The sequence below is a fragment of the Antechinus flavipes genome, chromosome 6 (assembly GCF_016432865.1).
Source record: "Antechinus flavipes isolate AdamAnt ecotype Samford, QLD, Australia chromosome 6, AdamAnt_v2, whole genome shotgun sequence".
NCBI lineage: Eukaryota > Metazoa > Chordata > Mammalia > Dasyuromorphia > Dasyuridae > Antechinus > Antechinus flavipes.
The window spans coordinates 134329317-134350607 of NC_067403.1; the positions used below are offsets into that span (position 1 = coordinate 134329317).

A 21291-nucleotide genomic window follows, 5' to 3' on the forward strand; every position below is an offset into this window, starting at 1 on the left:
AAAACAATTCAGAAATAGCTAAAGATAACAAAATAAGGAAGAAAAATAATATTTGATGGTTATAAAGGAGATTATCTGAAACTTTAAATATGGACATATAATTGAATCTCATCCAAATCTGCTTTTGTAAGAACAAACTACTTATTATCAAGTGCTGGTCATCAAGCTTCAGTGCCTCTAAGTCTTCTTAATTCTCTTATTCTCAGTTGTCAACTCTTATCAATTCTATATTCAATCCTCTTCTCTCCACCCCCAAAGTCATACCCTCATTCACATCCTTACCACATTTCGCCAAAAAAATATTATAATAATAATAACTTGTAACTGGTTTCCCTTCCAGTATTTCCTTTCTCCTATCCACTCATGAGTAGCTACCAAATTAATCTTCCTATTACAAAATTCTAATCACATCATCCCCTACTCAAAATTCTTCAGTTGTTCTGTTGTCTCTAGACTAAAAGTTTCAAGACTTTCCAGTCTTGTTTTACTTGAATCACATAAATTTTTTGAGCATCAGTTTTTTCTTCCATAAAATGGACATTGCTACATACCCTTCCTACTTTCAAGGATTGTTGCAAAGAGTAAATGAATTAGTAAATGTGAAAGCACTTTATAATATGCATTTTTAAATTATGTTATATAATGAAAATAAGTTGGAAATTACAAAAGGTTCTTTCTCTGACATGGAATGGCTGAAGAACATGTACAAATATTCAATTATATCATATATGTCTGTAAAGGGCTGGAACTCTTAAAAGGTGTGCTTGAATCAGACAACTGAGTATTTAAGTATTCAAGGCTAATTACCTAATCTATATGAGACAGATAATAGGTAAGGATTAGAGGTAAAACAAGCCAGACTTCACTTGTCTGGGCAGAAGAGGAGAGAGGGGGTGACTTTGGACTCGAGAATCCAAGAGCCTCTTGGCAGTTTTGTCCATCTCTTTTACTTCTCCCTTTAAAGACCAAGGACTTTTACTTATCCTGACTCCAGCTGTTCCTGAGGACTCCAGGAAGCTAGCCCAGACTTTACATTTTGGTGCCCAACATGGGAACCAAGTATCCTAATTTCACTGAAGAAGTCCCAGTTGACCAGGAAATAAGAGTATTTTAATAGACAGGGAACTTACTTTGTTAAGGGCTAAACTAGTAACCTTTTCTAACTGAAATGGGGCAGATATTAGGAAAAGATTCTCTTCCATCCCCAACTCCACCTCCACCCCTGCTCCAAAGGAGCTCTATAGAAAGCATACTTAGGTTAATCCAGAGACAAGGTTTGCTTGTAACTTGGGAGCAGATTGGTGTTCTCTTGGATACATTAGAATGCACATCCCCTTGTTTCTTCAAGAAAGAAGAAATAGAGGCAGATAATTGGAAACTAGTAGATCAACTATGTGAATATTACAATGATAAAGGTCCTGATTCAATTTCTAAGGAAACATTCTATATATACAACATAATACAATTGGCCTTAAAGAATCCTGCAAGTTACATAAAAAAGAAAAGCTTTAAGAACAGCCAGATGAGGAAGTGTGAGGAAAAAGAGGAAGGCAAAGACGACAGGAAAAAATAATGATGAATGTTGGAAAGGATGTGGGAAAACTGGGATACTGATGCATTGTTGATGGAGTTGTGAACAAATCCAACCATTCTGGAGAGCAATTTGGAATTATGGCCAAAAAGTTATCAAACTGTGCATACCCTTTGATCCAGCAGTGCTATTACTAGGTTTATCTCCCAAAGAGATACTAAAGAAGGGAAAGGGACCCGTATGTGCCAAAATGTTTGTGGCAGCCCTCTCTGGTGGCTAGAAACTGGAAAATGAATGGATTCCCATCAATTGAAGAATGGTTGGGTAAATTGTGGTATACGAATGTTATGGAATATTATTGTTCTGTAAGAAATGACCAGGAGGATGAAGACAGAGAGGCTTGGAGAGACTTACATGAACTGATGCTGAGTGAAATAAGCAGAACCAGGAGATCATTATATACTTCAACAACAATACTGTATGAGGATGTATTCTGATGGAAGTGGATTTCTTCAACAAAGAGAAGATCTAATTCAGTTCCAATTGATCAATAATGGACAGAAGCAGCTACACCCAAAGAAAGAACACTGGGAAATGAATGCAAACTATTTGCATTTTTGTTTTTCTTCCCGGGTTATTTTTACCTTCCGAATCCAATTCTTCCTGTGCAACAAGAGAACTGTTTGGTTCTGCACACATATGTTGTATCTAGGATATACTGTGATATATTTAACATGTATAGGACTGCTTGCCATCTGGGGGAGGGGCGCAGGAAGGGAGGTGAAAAATTGGAACAGAAGTGAGTGCAAGGGATAATGTTGTGAAAACTTACCCAGGCATGGATTCTGTCAATAAAAAGTTATAATTATTTAAAAAAAAAAAAAAAAAAAAAAAAAGGAAGACAAAAAACAGATTAATGGCAATATCACCAGAGAGCATGAGGATTTAAGTGAACTTGAAGGGTGTGGTGATTCTCACTGTCATAGCCCAGCTTCACCACACAACACTTACACCAGAGCAGGTCCTTGACCCTCCCCCATCTACTTCACCTTCCTGGGTAGAGGGAAGAAGAGGAGTGGGAAGGGAAGTGATATCACCAGCATCTCCCTGCCCCTCCCCAACAATGACCCCCTCCTATGACTAGATTGCAAAAGGCAGTACTTAAAACCACAGAAGGGCAGAATACAACTGATTTGAGAATAGATATATAGCCTGTGATTCAACAATTTAACTCTTCCAGTCAAGAAAGTAGAAGATATACTCCTTTTGATCTAGAAATCATCAAAGCCCTGAAAAAGGCTTGCACTTTTTATAGAGCTACAGAATTTGGTTTATTAAATTTTAACCCCCTAGTGACCAGAAATCTATAGCAAGGACATGCTTAGAACCTGGACAAAACTTGTTGTGGGTTTCTGAATATAGTGAGCTCTGTAGGATACAAGCCCAATGAAATAATCAAAGTGAAGTTAATACTCCAATCACCTGTAACCAACTAACAGGTGTAGGTTCTTATGCAGATACTTCAATACAGATTAATTACCCTGTAGCAGCACATGAGCAAATTGCTTCTGCTGCTATCAAAGCATGGGGTTTTATCCCAGGTAAACAAGACAGAGAAGAAGCCTTCACAAAAATAGCACAAGGGTCAAATGGACCCTTTGCTGATTTTGTGGGGCGTTTGCCGACAGCTGTCATACGAACTATTGGTGAAAATGCAGCAACAGAAATTATAAGGCAACTTGCTAAAGAAAATGCTAATGAGGTTTGTAGAAGAATTATACTAAGACTACGCAAGGATGCTCCTTTAGAGGAGATCATAAGACGCTGTGCCACAGTGGGCACAAATACCTTTTATAGCCAGACTATGATGCAGACTTCCCAAGATCCAAACATGGGAAGACAGGGTCCCTTTTGGCAAGGGACTTCCAGAGAGACTCGTTGTTGTTGTTTATAACTTTTTATTGACAGTACATATGCATGGGTAATTTTTTACATTATCCTTTGCACTCACTGATTTTTCCCTTCCCTCCCTCCACCCCCTCCCCTAAATGGCAGGCAGTCTTATACATGTTAAATAAGTTATAGTATATCCTAGATACAATATATGTGTGCAAATCCTTATTCTTAAAGAGGCCAAGGGAAAGGCACTTTATCCAAGGTAGCTGAGTCTCCAGAGTCAATTTGGTTAGCTGATTCTTAATTTCCTGATTCATCCTTTCCACTCTTCCTGAGGAAGGAAGGTGCCAAGAGTATGGAGATCCCAAAGTATTTCTGAGGCCCTAGCCAGGGATTGTAGGATCTTAGCTGTAAAATGGGTAACCTGGTCTGTATCAATACATTCCACTATCCCATACCTTAGAATAATTTGTTCAAGGAAGATTTTGACCACAGCTGAAGCTGTGATTTGTTGAAGGGGATAGGCCTCTACCTAGAATGTCAGATGGTTCACTATGACCATCAGATATTTGATATGCTCCACAGGGGGGCAATTCAGTGAAGTCCACCTGTATGCTTTGAAAAGGCCTGATACTAGGAGGCCATCCACCCAATGGGGCTCATCGTAGGGCTGTTTTATTTGTCCTTCAACAGACAAAGCAACCGTCTACTAAATTGCATCACCCAGGTTCTGGACATCCCAGTGACTGCCCTGATGTAAGTATTGGAGCACATGTCTCATACCTGCCTTGGTCAGTACCTCTCTGCCATCAGGCAAGAACCAGTAGCCCTTTGTGTCCTCCTGGGCTCCAAGAGCCTGAACTTTCTGCTTCTCATTTGGAGTATAGGATGGTAGAGGTATATGCTAGGATAAAGCCAGTATTAGCATCATTATTTCCTCAGGATTAGTGGGATCTTCCTCCACCCACCCACCACTGCCCCTGCTCACTTTGCTTCCTCATCTGCAAGGCAATTCCTTTGGCTTCAAAGGAATTCCTGAGTTGATGCTCTTTCACATGGACAACAGCTTTAAATTTGGGTAACATAAAATTAGTCCAAATCTCAGCTATTAAGGCCTCATGTGCCATTTCCTTACCTTTACTATTGACCATCCCTCGTTCTTCCCAAATTTTTCCAAATATATGCACTCTTCCCCAGGAATATTTAGAATCAATATAATGGTCCACTCTTTTCTCTAAAGTCTTTAGGGCCTGGTTAAGCGCAAATAATTCACAGGTCTGAGCTGAACCTAACTGGACAACCGACAATCCATTCCCATAAATGATTGCATACCCATTCTGCCTTTTCCCTTCTACCACCCATGAAGAACCATCTATAAATCACTGAATTCCTGTCAGTAGAGGTTCTTCCTTTAAATCCTTCCTAACTTTTGTCTGTAAATTTACTACATTGATACAATCATGCTCTAATGGAGCATGTTCCCCAGGGGAGGTAGACAAAAAACTGACTGGATTTAGGTTTGATTCCTGTGATAATATCAAATCATCTCTTTCTAATAGAATTTGCTTCATATTTCAATATTCTAGAATCTGTCAACCATCTTCCAGCCCTTTGATTCAGAATAGAATGAACTTAGTGAGGGGCACTCACATTAAGACTTCCTCCAAATGTCAATTTTCTACTTTCCTCCACCAAGGTGGCTGTTGCAGCCACCACTTGTATACATGAGGGCCATCCTGTTGCCATGAGGTCCAGGAGTTTAGAAACAAAAGCCACTGGATGTCTCTGCCCTCCCCTTATTTGTGCCAGCACCCCCAATGCTTACGCCCTTTTCAATATTAACAAATAGATGAAATGGCTTTTCCAGGGATGATAACATCAATAGTGGGGCAGACATTAGAGCTTTTCTTAGTTCCTCAAAATTTCCTTGTGCCCCAGATTCCCATTCAATCTGATTAGGTTTTCTTTCTAGCAAGTGAGTGTAAAGAGGTTTAGTTAACAATACATATTCATAAATCCAATTTCAACAGTACCCCAAAAACCCTAAAATTTTCCTGAACTCCCTTTTTGTTCTTGGCCTTGATATTTGGAGAATCCTCTCAATCTGGGTTGGATCCAGTTTCTTTTGTCCTTCATTTACCAAGTGATCCAAATATTTACTTCCCTTTCTACAAACTGCAGCTTCTCTTGAAATATTCTAACTCTTTCTACTCCAGGAAATTAAGAACCTGATAGTGGTTTGTGCTAAATAATCCCTCTTTTTCCCTACAAGAAGTAAGTCATCTACATAATGCAATATTTTTGCTTCCTTATCAGGGCTTATGCAGTGCTCAATTTTTTGTCTAATAATCTCTTAATGACTATTGTAGGCCTTTTCTCCCTTCCGTGGGGACCGGGTATTGTTGAACCCAAACAATATGTAGTAGGATCCTTGACTACTATCCGGATTGGGATGGGACCAGAGCTAGCCCAGAATAGATCCATGGATCAATTTGGCTCTTAGCAATTTCTTTCATGATAAAAATTCTTATAGGTACCAGCACAGATCCTCTAGTCACAAGGCTGATAGGCAATATCGTAATTGGGTATCACTAGAGGCTGTCCTAATACCTCTGTTCCATTATACTCTATGGATATTACTTCAGGCATGGGGACCGGGAAATTTTTTCCCTTGACCTCAAACACTACTAGAGTCTTAGTAGACAATTTTGTCCTTTTTGGTACCTATGTGACTGAGGTTTTGGCTGCTCCTAAATCTACCAAAAACACTAATTCCTCCTTAGAGGAGCTCACTCTTAAATTTATCAAGGACTCTGGGTGGGATTTCTCAATGAACCCCTGACTTCCCTAGTCCTCTAGATCAATCAGAGAGGCCCCTGTTCTTCTTCCCTTTTCCTGGGGCATTCTCTGGAAAAATGCCCTTGTTTCCCACATGTCCAGCATCTTGAGTCTGAATTCCTCAGCTCTCCTATTTTTTTACAGGTTTCCACTCCCTTCTAGGTCAGATCCCTTATACCCTCTATTAGGAGTGTTCTGATTTTATGCACTCTGAATTGCCTATACCAGTGGTCCTCAAAGTGTAGTCCAAAGAATTGTTGGGGTCTCTGAAACCCTTTCAGAGGGTCTACAAATTCAAAATCATTTTTTATTTCTAATATAGTAAATAGCTATAAATATAACCCATATGAACAAAAACTCTTTGAACAGATCCTTGATAGTTTTTTAATAACATGAAAATACTGAGAACAAAAGTTTGAGAACCACTGCCTATACCATCATTTTAGTCCTCTGATGCTCTCTCTTATCCCTTTGTCTCTCTTTCTTTCTCTCCTTGTCATGCTCGCTTCTCATACTTTTGTAGCCTCTTCCAGTAAAGTTCCTAATGGCTTCTAACTTCACCCATCAATCTTCTGTAATTTCTTATTAATATCTGTCCAGGAATTAGATACAAGCTACACCTTTAATACCTGCTCTGCCTCAGTGCCTTCAGGATCCATTCCTGAATATTTCCTCATCCCTATCTTGAGGTTCTCTAGATATTGGGTGAGTGATTCTTCTCTTGCTTATTTCCCAGAGCTTTGTTGATACGCTGCCTTTTAAGGAATGAGTCCCTAATACTTGTGATTATGAGGTCCTTCAGATCCTCCATATGTTGTCTATATGCAGGGTTACTGCTATCCCACACCAGATGAGCTATTGGGTATTTCTGTCCTGCTGGTACTACCCCAACAGCAGAGGGATTCTTTCCCATTAACAAATAAATTTAGTTGCCGACACACCCGATCTTTGGAGGAGCCAAACTCTGACCAGATTATTTCTCCGCCTATATTCTGGTTACCCCAGACAAAGCAACAATACTTGATCATTTTCTTTTTATTTTTCCTTTTATATTTTGGGATTTTATCCCAATTTTGAAGCCGATTCCCCAGAGAACTATCAGCCAGTATTCCCTGCCCTCCATTCTGACTCTTTCTTTGGACTGCACTTTTCCCATAGTACAACCCTGGCCACAGACCAAGTTTGGTGAAGGTCATCCTTATACCAGCAGTCACCTGAGAGTGTCCTCTGAGAGCCCTTTCCTTGAGGTGGGAGCAGTCCCAATAATTTCAAGAGGACTAGTCTCTCGGGTCCCCTTTGACCCAGCCAATAGACCCCCAGCTCCTCCCCCTTCCCTTCCTCCCCTGCCCAGTGCCTACCTCAAGCCACAAGTGTAGATGCTCTAAACTACTAACGGCCATCAGGATGGTTTTGATTTCCTCCCGCTCCATGTACACCAAGTTCCTCAGCTTCAGGTTGCTTGCCCTCTGGGAAAGAGGCAGCACTCTCAAAGTCAAAAGCTGTAGATTAATTGGTCCATGGGCTCCTGCTTTTGACCTGAGACCACCACTGTTTCCCTGAAGACCACCGATCCCAGATGAGCCCCCAACTATGTGGGATGTCACCATCCTCACTCAAATTGACTAATCAGAGGCATCTCTAGGTACAGACAGAAAGTTTCTTTATTTAGAATCTTGAGAAGTGGCCAATTCAACGCTGGTCTAAAGGGACAAGCTCAGCAATGAAGGCTACCCCACTGACATTGTCCCCTGTTGGAATCCTTACTAACTGCTAAGTAATTAGAGTTGATCTAATCTTACAAGAAGTTGTTTTGGCCAGAACCTGAAACAAGGTACTAAGTAGAACTAATCAAGACAAGGCTTGTGTTCCCACCTTTACTGGACTCCACAAGTATGCTAGCTTCAAAAAGTACACTTTCTACACCACACCTTAAAGCTCTTTGGGCCAGAGAGCACTATGGGAGAAAACCCATAATCCCATTCTCTCAGAAGGTTCACATATAAGGCGAGACAGCCATTCCAGAATACATTTTTTCCTCTTGGCTGGCTGATCGCGCTAGACTCGAGAGGAACGACTCTGCTGCAGAGAACACTTTTGACGGATTTCAGTGGAGCTACGCCAGAAGCCCTCTCTCCGTGGCAAGTTGGTGGCTGGGCTCCCCAGAAGGAGATAAGAGAGATCTTCCATCTCTGTTGGAGGCAGAAGAAAGCAGAGGCAGAGGCTGAAGGACAGAACCTTTGGATTTGGAGACATCCGAAGGGCTCTAAGCCTCTAAACCGGCTGTGCCCTGAGAAGAACAAACTCCAACATTTGAACTCTAACAGTCCCCAAGCTTAAATACCAGGAAAAACACAGTAGTTGTTTAATCCACCCTATTCCTCTTTGCCTGCAGGGAATAAGTAAGAAAGGCCATGGCCTTTCTGCAAGGCTTTACAAGAATAAGACTGTCACAACAGCATTTTGCAAAATCTGACATAAGCATTATTGTAAGGAATTTAGTAATCTTACTTCTGAGAAATAGAAACTAAAGTTTTCAGACTTTAATTACTTTAATAAACTTTTTCTGGGAGACTTCCAATATATTATTTCACACACCCTTGTTAATTGCTAACTCCCTTTAAGAATTTAGCCTGACTTAATAGCATAACAATAAAATCTTTGCCTCTTGATTTAGAGAAATCTACAAATTCTTTTAAGGCACTCCCAATACCAGCCCAAAACCCTAAAATACTTTGAGGGTTTAAATACCCTCTCTGCATCAGTCCTGCAATGAAAATTATTTACTCAAGATCTAAGAATGCCTATATTATCATCCAGTTTTTTGTGGTTTTCATACTTAAAAACCTTATCCCTCCCACAGGCAGGCAAGCCCCTTTTTTAAGGAAGGGGGATTTGACTTGCAAGTTCTTTTCCTCACTTTGAAATCAAAGTTCTATTCAAGACTCATCTATCTCTAGCTTTCTTTTTTTGGCTCCAGCTATCAACAGATTGGAAACCAGTCCAGTCCAGTTGATACTTAAATTTCTTTTGTCAGAGAGTAATGTAAAAAACAGAAAAACAAAACAAAACAAAATACCAAAGATCACTCAAAAGAGATCTCAGGATGAAAGCTTACAAGAATATCATAGTCAAATTTCAAAGTTCCCAGGCTAAGGAGAAAATATTGCACATATTTAACAAGAAAAAAAAAATTAAGTAGGAGATACAATCATAATCTGACAAGACTCAGCAGCTTCCTTGTTAAAAGACTGCAAGTGTTGAAATATAATATTTTGAAGAGCAAAAGAGCTGGAATTGTGACTACAAATAACTAAACCAACAAGTTAAGTAATCCTGAATGAAAAATATAGGACATTCAAAGAACTGAGTTTCAGGTATTTGTGACCAAAAAAATGAGAATTCAATGGAAAATTTGCCATATAAGGTTCAGAAGAAACTATAAACATTAAAAACCAATTACAAGCTAATTAACAGTCAAGCTGTTTTTTTCTTATAAGTGAAAATATGATCTTAAGACTCTCATCACTACTTAGGTAGTTTGAAAGAAAGGCTTGGGTTGAGCTGAGTAAGATGGGTTAATTCTAAAACATAAAACTGGGTAGGGAGAGAGAAAATGTAGCAACTCATACAAATGATAAGTAAAAGGAAGAACTGATAAAGAAGCAGGTGAAAATGGAGGGACTCATAGTGGTATTAACTTTACTCTCATTAGGACTGTATTAAAAAGGAAAATACCATATATATTATAATATGTCTGACAAATGTAAAGATTTGTTTTTGGGATAAGAATTCATTATTTTGTAAAAAATGGTTAAGAAAGCTAGAAAGCAGATGACAGAAATTGGGCACAGACCAATATATTAAACCATGTACCAAGATAAGATCAGAATGGACACATGACTTAGATATAAAAGGAGTGATCTCAAGAAAATAAGAACATGAGCAACAATAAAAAAAAAATTTATAAAGAAATAATGTGAGGGCAAAGTAGTGGTCAGAAGTAAAACAGATGTGTAAGGAGGAATAAACAGGGCAAGAAGGATAGTGAAGAAAAAATAGGATCAAAGGAAATACCAACTAGAAATTATAACTTTTGTCAACCAGACCAACCTATGAGTGACTACTGTTTAACAAAGCAGGCTAGAGACAGGAGAATCTAGAATCAAACATAAGTTTAATTTCAAAGTGAGGGAAACAATTTGCAAAATTTATGTGCTGTAGTCCCACCTCTCGGGTTTAGGAGGGCCTGAAGTAATATGGGGAGATTTTAATACCTATACCTATGGTATGCAGTGAGCAGTAGTCCTGACAATGAGGGATAACTAACAATGTGAAAAGTTTCATTCATAGTGGAGCTTCATGACCAGAAACAATTCTGGAATTTCGCTGTGGCTGAGATCACCCAGAGGATGAGCACAAAGAATTGGTGGTTATGCCAAGCTCAGGACAAAATTAGCTTATCGGGCCTTAGCTTTGGAAAACAGTGTGTTTCCTAATATCCTGGCATTTTGAATGTGAATGGGATGTTACCCATAAAATGGAAATGGATAGCAGAATGAATTAAAAATCAGAATCCAACATTTACAAGAAACACAGTTAAAAATGAGAGATACGCAAAGAGCTGAAATACAATTTATTATACTTCAGCTGATGTAAAAAATAGCAGGTGTAGTTATCATGATCTCAAAGTTAAAGATAAAATATATTTGATTAAAAGAAATAAACTAGTAAACTACATTACATCACCAATATTATTTAATATTGTTTCTGAAATGTTAACAATAACAATAAGAAAACGAAATTTTAAAAAATCAGAATGAAATGAAATAATAAACTGTTTTTGCAGGCAATATGATATATTTGAGAAATCTTAAATATTTAAATAAAAATTAATTGAAAAAGTAAATTTAGCTAGTAGGATGTAAAATAAATCCACATCAATCATCAGCATTTTTACATCTCACCACCAAACCCAATAAAAAATAACAAGAAACACTACATTTGAAATAAGTGTAAACAGTATGAAATAACTGAGATTATACTTGCCAAAACTAGAGCAGAAACTACGTGAACAGTTATAAAATATTCTTTATACAAATAGTCAAATTTAAATTGGAAAATAAAAATGACATTATCTAACTAATCCATTTATTCAATGCCATCCTAATGTAAATGACTAAAAATTTATTTTACTGAGTTGAAAAAGTATAGATATAAAAGGATGAGCTCAAAAAAAGAATAAGAACATGAAATATACTACCTATCAGGCTCATGGATAGGAGAACAATTTATGAATGAAAAAGAGATAGAGTATTATTGTGAGATATAAAATGGATAATTTAAATTATATTAACTTTAAAAATTCTTGCACAGATAAACTCTATGTAGTCAAGATTAGAAGGGAAGAAGAAAATTGGGGGAGGGGGATGTCAAAGGAAGTGAATATTTGGCTTTTGGATGAAGAAATCAAAACTATAGTTATATAAAAAATGCTTTAAATCATTATTGATGAGTGAAATGTAAATACAACTTTGAGATAAGATTTTACATTTTTCAAGTTGGTTAAAATGATAGATTACTCTTCGGAATGGCTGGTTCAGTTCCCAACTCCACCAATGTAAATGTCCGAATTTTCCTCCATCCCCTCCAAACTTATCTTTTTCTATCATCATAGGCAATCTGATAAGTGCAAAGTGGTACCTCAGAGTTGTTTTTATTTGCATTTCTTCTATAGTGATTTAGAAAACTTTTTCATATGACTTTAATTTCATCTGAAAATTGTTCTTATCTTTTGGCCATTTGTCAATTGGAGAGTGATTTGTCTTCTTATAAATTCAATTCAATTCTTCATATATTTTGGAAATGAGACTTTTATCAGAAACACTGACTGTAAAATTTCATCCTTAGCTCTTTTCTTTCTAATTTTAGATGTATTGGTTTTCTCTGTGCAAAAACTTTTTAATTTAATGTGATCAGTTAGTTATCCATTTTGCGTTCCATATTTTCTAGTTCTTTGGCCATAAATTCCTCTTTTCTTCAAAGACATGATACACTAACTATGACTTGCTCTCCTAATTTGTTTATAGCATCACTCTTTACAACTAAATCATATATCCATTTTGACCTTATTTTGGTATGCAATGTGAACTGTATATAGTTCAATGCCAAGTTTGTGACATATTTTCCAGGTTCCCTAGCAATTTTTGTCAAATAGTTCCCACTCCGAAAGCTGGAGTCAGGGTTTATCAAACAGTAGATTACTATAGTCACTGATTACTGTGCCTTGCATATCTCACTGATGCACCACAGCATTTCTTAGCCAGTACCAGATGGTTTTCATAACTGCTGCTTTATTATAAAGTTTTAGGTCTGGTACTGCTAGGTCATTGCCCTTTGCATTTCAAAAAAAATTAATTCCCTTGACATTTTCTTTTCTTAGGTGTTATTTTTGTTACTTTTTCTAGCTCTATAAAATAATTTTTTGGCAGTTTGATTGGTCTGGCATTGAACAAATAAACTAATTTAGTTAAAATTGCCTTTTGTATTATATTAGCTCAGCCAACCCATAAGCAAATGATAGTTTCTCAATTGTTTAGATCAGATTTTGTGAGAAGTGTTTTGAAATTGTCTTTATATAATTCCTGAGTTTGTCTTCTGACAGGTGGACACCTAAATATTTTGTCCACAATTATTTAAAATGGAATTTCTCTCTTTCTTACTGGGCTTTATTTTAGTTGGGTAGCTTTGAAAGCAATGTATACTATTTATTATTTTTTTTTTATTTACACGTTTTTTAAAAAGTCCAAAATGGCAATTCATGTTGTGTACATGGGAATGTTCCTTTTTCTCATTTTGTATTTAAGTTTAAATGAATTTAAAAGTTTTAAGAGTAAAGTTACTTTAAAAAAATGTATTTTGAAAGACTATCAGATACAATCAGACCAATTGCAGCTTCAGAGGAATGTGGGAAAATGACAATCTACTTACTGACAAAATGAAATATGCATTTTCAGATATGATCAAAGTAGGAATTTGTTTTGTTTGACTATATGGTTTACAAGTTTGTTTTTTTTCTGTTGAGATTGTAAGGGAGAGTTTATAAGAGGATTAAGTAGATCTGACAAAAGGAAACAGACAAAAAAAGCTCTGAAAATTACCTGAATTTGTATACTTAAAAGGAAAAGTAAATTGTACATAAGAGAATTTTAAGTTTCACAATCCGTTTTCTGTTCTGTATCATGGAAATAACTTATCTAGTGTTAGGTTCAGAATAATTTTTTAAAAGGTTTAAATGGTGATCAGACTAACATTTGCAACTAAGTGCCTATTATCTTTCAAAGATTATAGGTTTTTTAGGCATTGATAAGAATACTTTTTCTATATATGGGATACTACATTTAATAACTGTTATTCTGTCATTTTTCAGTCATGTCTGATTATTTGGGATTTTCTTGGCAAAGATACAGAAGTAGTTTGCCATTTCCTTGTCATATATGCCTTGGTTTTTTTAATCTCTAAAATGAATGAGAAGGAAATGGCAAACCACTTCTGTATCTTTGCCATGTAGTATTCCCATAGTTACTTACCCAGGATCACATAGTTAGGAATTGTCTGAAATGGGATCTGAACTATGACTCCAAGGCTAGTGTTCTTATCCACGGGGCTACCAAGCTGCCCTAAATAAAATAGTTAATATGAATAGTACTTACCATGTGCTAGGCAATGTTCTATTTCATTATTTAATTTTGGAATTGTTTGAACATTACTTAGCAAGTTTTTTTGTACTGATATGAATTCTTTTCAAATTAGGCATTCTATATTTGTTTCTAGTGTGCATCACATAATGGAAAATAGATTTGGAGAGAACCTAGGATTCATATTATCACAAAACCATAGATCTAAAGCTAGAAGAGAGATTAGAGATCAAGTAACCCCCTTATTTTATTGATTAGGAAATTAGGCTTAAAGAGAAGCCCAACCTCACAAAGGTGAAAGAATTTAAGTTCCAATTCAAGTCTTGAGTCCAAATGCAGAGCTTTTTTCCACTATACTACTTCCATATATTAGCAAAACCTTAAGCAAGACAAGCTTCAGGAACTTACTTTCCTCTTCAAAATGAGGGCCTTGGCTCTTAGCTCATGGGCCACATGAGGGCAGGCATGAGTCCCATTTGGCTCATGGATCAGTTTAGTTTGCCAACCCTTAAATTAAATACTCTCTAAACCTCAGCTTCTTAAACAGAAGGTCATGACCTCATATGGGGTCTCATGACTCAATGTGAGGGTTGCAAAATTATAAATTATAAGTTATTTATATTCAAAAATTTGCTCTACAGGCAGTTTTCAAAAAAACCTGAATTGATGCTAAGTGAAGTGAGCAGAACAAGAATATTGTACAATAACAGCAACACTGTGTAGATGATTAACTCTGATAAGATTTTGTTCTTCTCAGCCAATGCAATAATCTAAGACAATGTCAAATGATTTATTGTAGAAAATACTATCCACATTCACAGCCTGAATGCACTTTTTTTCCACTTTTTTTTTTTCCTCATGGTTTTTTTTTTGTTCTGATTCTTTCACAACTAATGTGGAAATATGTTTAATATGATTGTATATGTAAAATCTATATCAGATTGTTAGGAAGGAGAAAAAATGGAAATTAAAACATCATAAAAATAGATGTTGAAAAGTGTGAAAAACCAGTAGGCCTGACTAGGAAGTATAGATCTGAAGGAAACCTTGGTGGGAAGAACAGAGAAGTTTTTGTCTATGTCCAAAATGTGACAACAGTTGAAAATGGACAGGGATGTTGGAATAATTCTATAATCACAATTATAGGGAAAGGTTAAAGTTAATATATTGTTTAAGTTTAGAACTACAGGAGGCCTCAATTTGGATAGTTAGCTCCTAGGAATAGAATAACCAGGCTGTGGAAGAAGGCCTGAACCAGTCCAGGTTTGAAAAACAGCAGGTTAAAATTCCCTAACAATTAACAGTAGAAGTCCAACGTAGAAATACTTAGTCTAAAAAATGAAAACATAAGGAAAAGAAAAATCCTATGATACTGTAGCTATAAAATTATTATTCATTCAATCAATTAAAATATTCACACACAATCAGTTCAATAGAAAAATGATTTATTGTGGCTCCTTCCATACATTTTATTGTAATTTAGGGACAAAGACACATAAAATTAGACTCTGAAAGCTACACTTAAAATACAAAGGGTCAAGGCAAAGCTGATCCACTGGATAGAGTTATCAGCCTGGAGGCTCCAGCTCCCTGAATTTACTTGTGTACATGTTCACCAGAAGTGCTGTTTGTGAAATTTATAATTGGGCTTTTAGGAAATAATGAAATACTTTATTAATTCTTTTCCAAAACATGAACAAATTTTTTTTAAATTTTTCATCAGACCTTTCCTTATGTCATTCTGAGTCACAGACAATCCACGTTCCAAATTATTTTCTGGAGAGCCGAATGGCCTTTGAAATGTCTTTAAAAGGAGCAAATCCAGTTATTATCGAGTCTTCACAAAAGGAAGTCTAACCCAGTAGATAGCCCCTGTAGAAATGCAAGAGTGAAAAGTAAAAATTAAACTATTTCATTCAAAATTGTTCCTACTATCTCTCATTTATATACAACTCTGAAGGTTTATAAAGTCCTTTTCATATATATCCTTTGATCTTCACAGTAATCCTGTGAGGGAAGTGCTATTTTTATGGTACTTCCACATCAGTACCCAAATATTTTCATAGTAACAAAAATGCAATAAATAAAAAGACAAAGATAAAAGCAGAGAAAAAAGAAAATTCCTTATAAGTTTAAAAGTCAGAATACAGTTCCCTGTAGAAGACATACACTATTCCTACAATTAGATTTGAGATTTCTAGAACTTAATCAGTTGATTTAACTTTCTAGAAAATGTGGAAACAATATTACAGAGAATGACGACCTATGAGAAAGAGTAAGACACATCTCTGAGAAAAGAACAAAGGATATCAACATGTGAGCTTCAAGGAGTATTAATATTCATGGTTTCTACTTCAGGCACCAGATAGAGACATGAAGCCCCTTTGATAAATATAGTTAAAGTTTTTACATTTTCCTTTAATATTAAAATATTTTTAAAATTTAAATTATGACCAAAAAAATTAATAAATTATTTTAGTGAATATATATTCACCAGTGGCCACAGCTTCCCTAAAATAACTGTGCAAGGTTTATATCAGATTGCTTGATTGTTTAGATAATATTGAGGGAAAAAATTTTTTTAATGTACAATAACAATATGCAATAATGTTTTTATATTTAATTATATCAAATCAGTAAAAAAAATCTATACACTAAATAAATTAGTTCAATTCTCAAATATAAGATATAGCTTGCTTCTAAAGTGCACACTCATTTTCACAATAAAAGGGTTCAGTACTTTTTTCATGGATTTTCTAGATGATATTGATCTGTAATCAGTGAATACAAATAATTCTGTCCTGTCTATGTTATTTATTATGACTTATTATTTAAGTTATTTATTCTATTAAACTATATGTATGTGTCTGGGGTGGAGGCTATCTGAACGTGACATTTTAGCTGACTACTGTATATAAGACCTACGAGTAGATTACTTATAAAAATTAAAAATAAGAGAAAAAAAGCAAGTCTAACAGTCAATATCTGGCCCTATGACCTTGGGATTGATAAAAGAGGTGAATGATATGAATATAACTAAATTCAGAATATAAAACTACAAATTAGCTATGTTTTCAGATAAAAACCCAGTGAAAATAATAATTCCTAGTAACTCAATGTTGGCAGAAAAACCACCTGTCCCCTCTTAGTGAGGTGAAGTCTGAAAAAAACAAAATTTTGTTTTCATTTAACTGATAGGAAGTAAACATATTTGTAAATCTTGTGGTTTATATGAAAATGAGGTAAAGTGGTGTGTTTTCCTCTTCCATTTCAGCAAAATACTTGGATAAGGAAGATAGAGAGTACAAGAAAAGGGAGAAAGGGAATAGAAGGCAAGGGAATGGAGTATATGAGAAAATCCAAATAGACAGACATTGCAAAATGTGCCAGTTTTATAACTTATAACATTAAGTCTTCCCAAATTCAAAGAGCCACAGCAGACATTTTATAATTTTCATATATTTTACAATACTTCCATAGAAAGTAGAAACTAAGATTAGAACCACATGGTATAAAAGGAGGGAATATTGACTGGAGTCTGAGGATGCAAATTGAAAGCCTTTCTCTAAAGCTTACTACTGATGTGACCTTGGTCAAATCGGTTAACATTATTGGGCCTCAGTTTTTTTATTTGTAAAATGAGGTGGTTAAACCAGATGGCCTTGGAGGTCCCAGCCAACTCTAGATGTATGATCCTTTTCGAAGAGGGCCAGGCAGAGATCAAGGAGGAAGATGATTGGGGAAAGGCCATTCAATTTGGCATTTAAAAAGTCACTGTTAACCTTTAAAATACTTCTTAAGAATTAAGTCTTACAGCACAGCTCTATATAAAGGAATGACCAATTGGGTCAATTATGCATGTCTCTTTGAAATATATCTTCAAGCAGATTTTTGGACATATTAATATTTTTCAGTATCTCATTCTAGTCAAGTCATCTTATTCTTTTGAACTCACTTATTTTCATACATGTACATTCATTTTGTAGTAATGTGGATGTATGTCATACTTATTAGATTAAAAACTCAAGAATATTCAGAGATGCCCTTGATCAAAGTTATGATCCCAAGCAAGATACCCTTTAAACAAACCTTAAAAATCTTTCAGAATTACCAATTATAGATTAAGATTATAAAAATGAACACTTAAAGGGAATCTTTTAGGTAAAGTGAAAATTATTAGAGAGAATTAAAATTCACCAACTTAACACTTAACATTTATCTTACAACTGAACATTAAAAGAATCTTAAAAGTAATCTAATCACTTAGATTAGCCCCCAAAAGTTTTGTGACTTATCCAAATCATCCAAGTAGTCAGTAGGAGGAAGACCAGGATTCAAACTCAAGTCTTTGAATCTTCATCTCTCTTATTCTACTCCACACTCTCCCTCTTCCTAAATAACCAACTTCCAAAAACAGTGTTGTTCTTATTATATCATGCAGTATTATACTAGTTTTATAATTTAAAGTCTTTGGGGGAAAACCTACATTAGCTATAGACATCATAAAGGAATGATAGCAATGCCCTCCATGACTATGGTTGTAAGTTACATCTTTTATCTTAAAAAATCAAGAGTGGAAAAGGAATTAGAAGGTTTTATATAAATGGCTAAGAATGCCCTCTCCAGCATACAAGAGAAGGGGGAAATTGGTATTGGTTTAAAGACCTCAAAGTGACAAGGAGCCACTATCTCCTAAGGCAGTGTATTCTACTTTTTAAAACTTAAAAAAAAACTTTTGAAGGTTTTTTTCCTTATGCCAAGTCTAACTTTCTCTTTAAAACTGTTCCCATTCTTGCCTTCTGGGGTCAAGAACATATCTAATCTCTTTTCTACACAAAGGCATTCCAAACTATGACTATGAAGACTGTCCTTTTACTAAGCCTTCTATTCTCCAAAATATAAATATGCCCTATTCTTCTTTTCATGTTCAATTCATATATAATCTTCAATTCATATATAACATAATCTTGAAACCTTTATTATCCTGCCTGCCCTTTTCTCGATTCTTTCTGATTTACCAATACCTTTCCTAAAATGCAATAATCAAAAGAGAGCATATTTTTCAGATCACATGTGGTCTGACTAGGACAAAGTAAGATAGGACTTTTACCTACTGTCTCATTTTGAGCTTTCAAATTAAAAAAAAAACAAAAAGCTTGAAAATGTCTTTTAAGGTTTTATGTTAATAATATATTATTTTTTCAATTATGTGTAAAGATTGTTTTCAACATTCATTTTTCCCTTCTTTACCTTCTCTTCCCAAGACAGTAAACAATCCGATATAGGGTATACATGTACAATCATTTTTAACGTATTTCCATATAAGATATGTTGGGAAAGAAAAATCAGAACAAAAGGGAAAAACCATGAAAAAAAAAAAAAGTTCCCCAAAAAAGGTGAAAACAATATGCTTTGATACATATTCAGTCTCCATAGTTCTCTCTCTGGATGCGGATGGCACTTTCCATCCCAAGTCTATTAGAATTGTCCTAGATCATTTTATTGCTGAGAAGAATTAAGTCTATCATAGTTGATCATCTCACACGATCTTGCTATTACTGTGTACAAAGTTTTCCTAACTGAAGTCCTCTTACCTTCCCCTTCCCCCTGGGGCCACGAACTGTTTTCTAGCTAAGTTAGATTATTTATTTCATCTTTTTAGATCTGGCTCCCTGTCTAACCTGTCAATTTTTAAAAATAGTCTGGATGGTCCAAAATGGGGTGGGGGTGCAAAAATGGGTTAGCTTCCCACATACTTTTTATACCTAATCTCTCTCTTGTCTGTCTCTCCCTTCCTCCGCCCTACAATCTTCATCACATTATCCTAATAAGTAAGACTATGGCATAAATATAGCAGGATTCTAAGTATAAGTGAATTTTGAAATCCTGAAAGTATGCCTTTTTTTAACTAGATGTGTTTAGGCCTAGAATTAGGATAAGCACAAAGAATGAAGAGAAAGATATAAGCTAACTGATTGGGGGAATGGAGATAAACTGATGAGCCAATAATTCCCCAGTCTTTCTCCTGTCAAAAAAGAATCTGATGATTCTAAAGGTCAGAGTCGCAGAAGTCCTTTTCCATCTGTTATTTCATTCATACCTTCAGAGGAAAGCCCCAAAGACAAGGGCAGGAGGGAAGACTGACTGAATAATATGTGTGTGTATATGTGTGTGTGTGTGTGTGTGTGTGTGTGTGTGTGTGTGTGTGTGTGATGATTTTGAAAATTCTAGGAAAGAAAGAGAAGGGGAAAGGAAGGTGATTTACAAGATGGACAACCAATAAAATTGTCTGATCAGACACTGCCTATTGAATCAGGACTAGAATCAAACAAGAGAACAAGCTAAAATGCTCTTACTGGCCCTACGCTTCTGCTTAAAAGCCCATCCATCTTTTCAACAACATTTTTCCAATAATACCACAAGTAACAGAATGCCACAGCCTCTGAAGAATTAAAGCTAAATGTCTCCTAAAGAGCAATAAAGAGTAACAGAGAAAATATAAACTGTTGTAAAAACAGGCTAAACACTCCACAAGAGGCATAAAAGATGACAGCCATTCTCTATGAAAGGGAGAGTCAAGTAAACAGAGGGAAGTATAACTGCCAGGCATTTGGCATTCTTTGTTCAAATCCATGAATTGTGAAGATAACCAAATCACAAACCCACTAAAATAGTACTATTAAAATGCTTTCTGCTGTGAGTTTCCATTTTTAAAGTCAGGATCCATCTGGAGTTTTCTATTCTGCCCAGGAGCAATGGGCTAAATGAGGAGATTCTGATTGTGACACAAACCTATCCACTGACTAGCTGTATCACATGCCACTTCACTTCTCTGGCTTCAATTTCCTCAAATGCAAAAGGATTTTGATTAGAATGAGCTTTAAAAAGTTCTTTCCAGCTCCAAAAATTTCATTAGTGTTTTACACTAATCTTCAAATTTACAACCCACCAGTAATATAAACCATGAAGCAGAATGTTTAATGACTTACGGCAGCTTCATTCGCATGAACACTCTCGCCATGAAGAAACTCAAGAGGACACTGACGAAACCAATGAATAGAAGGAGAAACCTATTGAGCTTGGGAATATTTGGTGCATTGGATCGGTCTAGGATTATGAAACCTAAACCTCCCATTGTAAACAGGAAACTGGATGCAAGTCCTTCCATAATATATTGTCCATTTACTCTGCAAAAGAAAGAATAATTTTCTGCAAAAAACATAAACATGAAGATTTTGTGTATTCAAGACTAGCTTTTCCTTTAGTTTGAAACTAGAATTCTTAGAACTCTTTTGAGTAAATATATACTTTTTTTTTTCTATAAAGGAAATA

The 21291-nt window shown here is 35.7% G+C and overlaps 1 protein-coding gene across 2 annotated transcripts in view; it reads right to left on the bottom strand.

Moving 5' to 3' along the window:
- OSTC (oligosaccharyltransferase complex non-catalytic subunit) overlaps window positions 1–21291 on the bottom strand; it is a 75967-nt gene that overhangs the window by 32837 nt on the left and 21839 nt on the right. Inside the window, exons 3-4 of one of the 2 annotated variants that reach the window (XM_051965977.1) lie at window positions 20949–21146; window positions 15388–15831 (exon numbers count right to left, since the gene is read on the bottom strand). In XM_051965977.1, coding sequence (XP_051821937.1) covers window positions 15813–15831; window positions 20949–21146 — 217 coding nt within the window. In that variant the 3' untranslated portion in view covers window positions 15388–15812. Of the gene's footprint in view, window positions 1–15387; window positions 15832–20948; window positions 21147–21291 lie in introns of those variants that run through there. The other variant, XM_051965975.1, reaches the window with a different exon arrangement.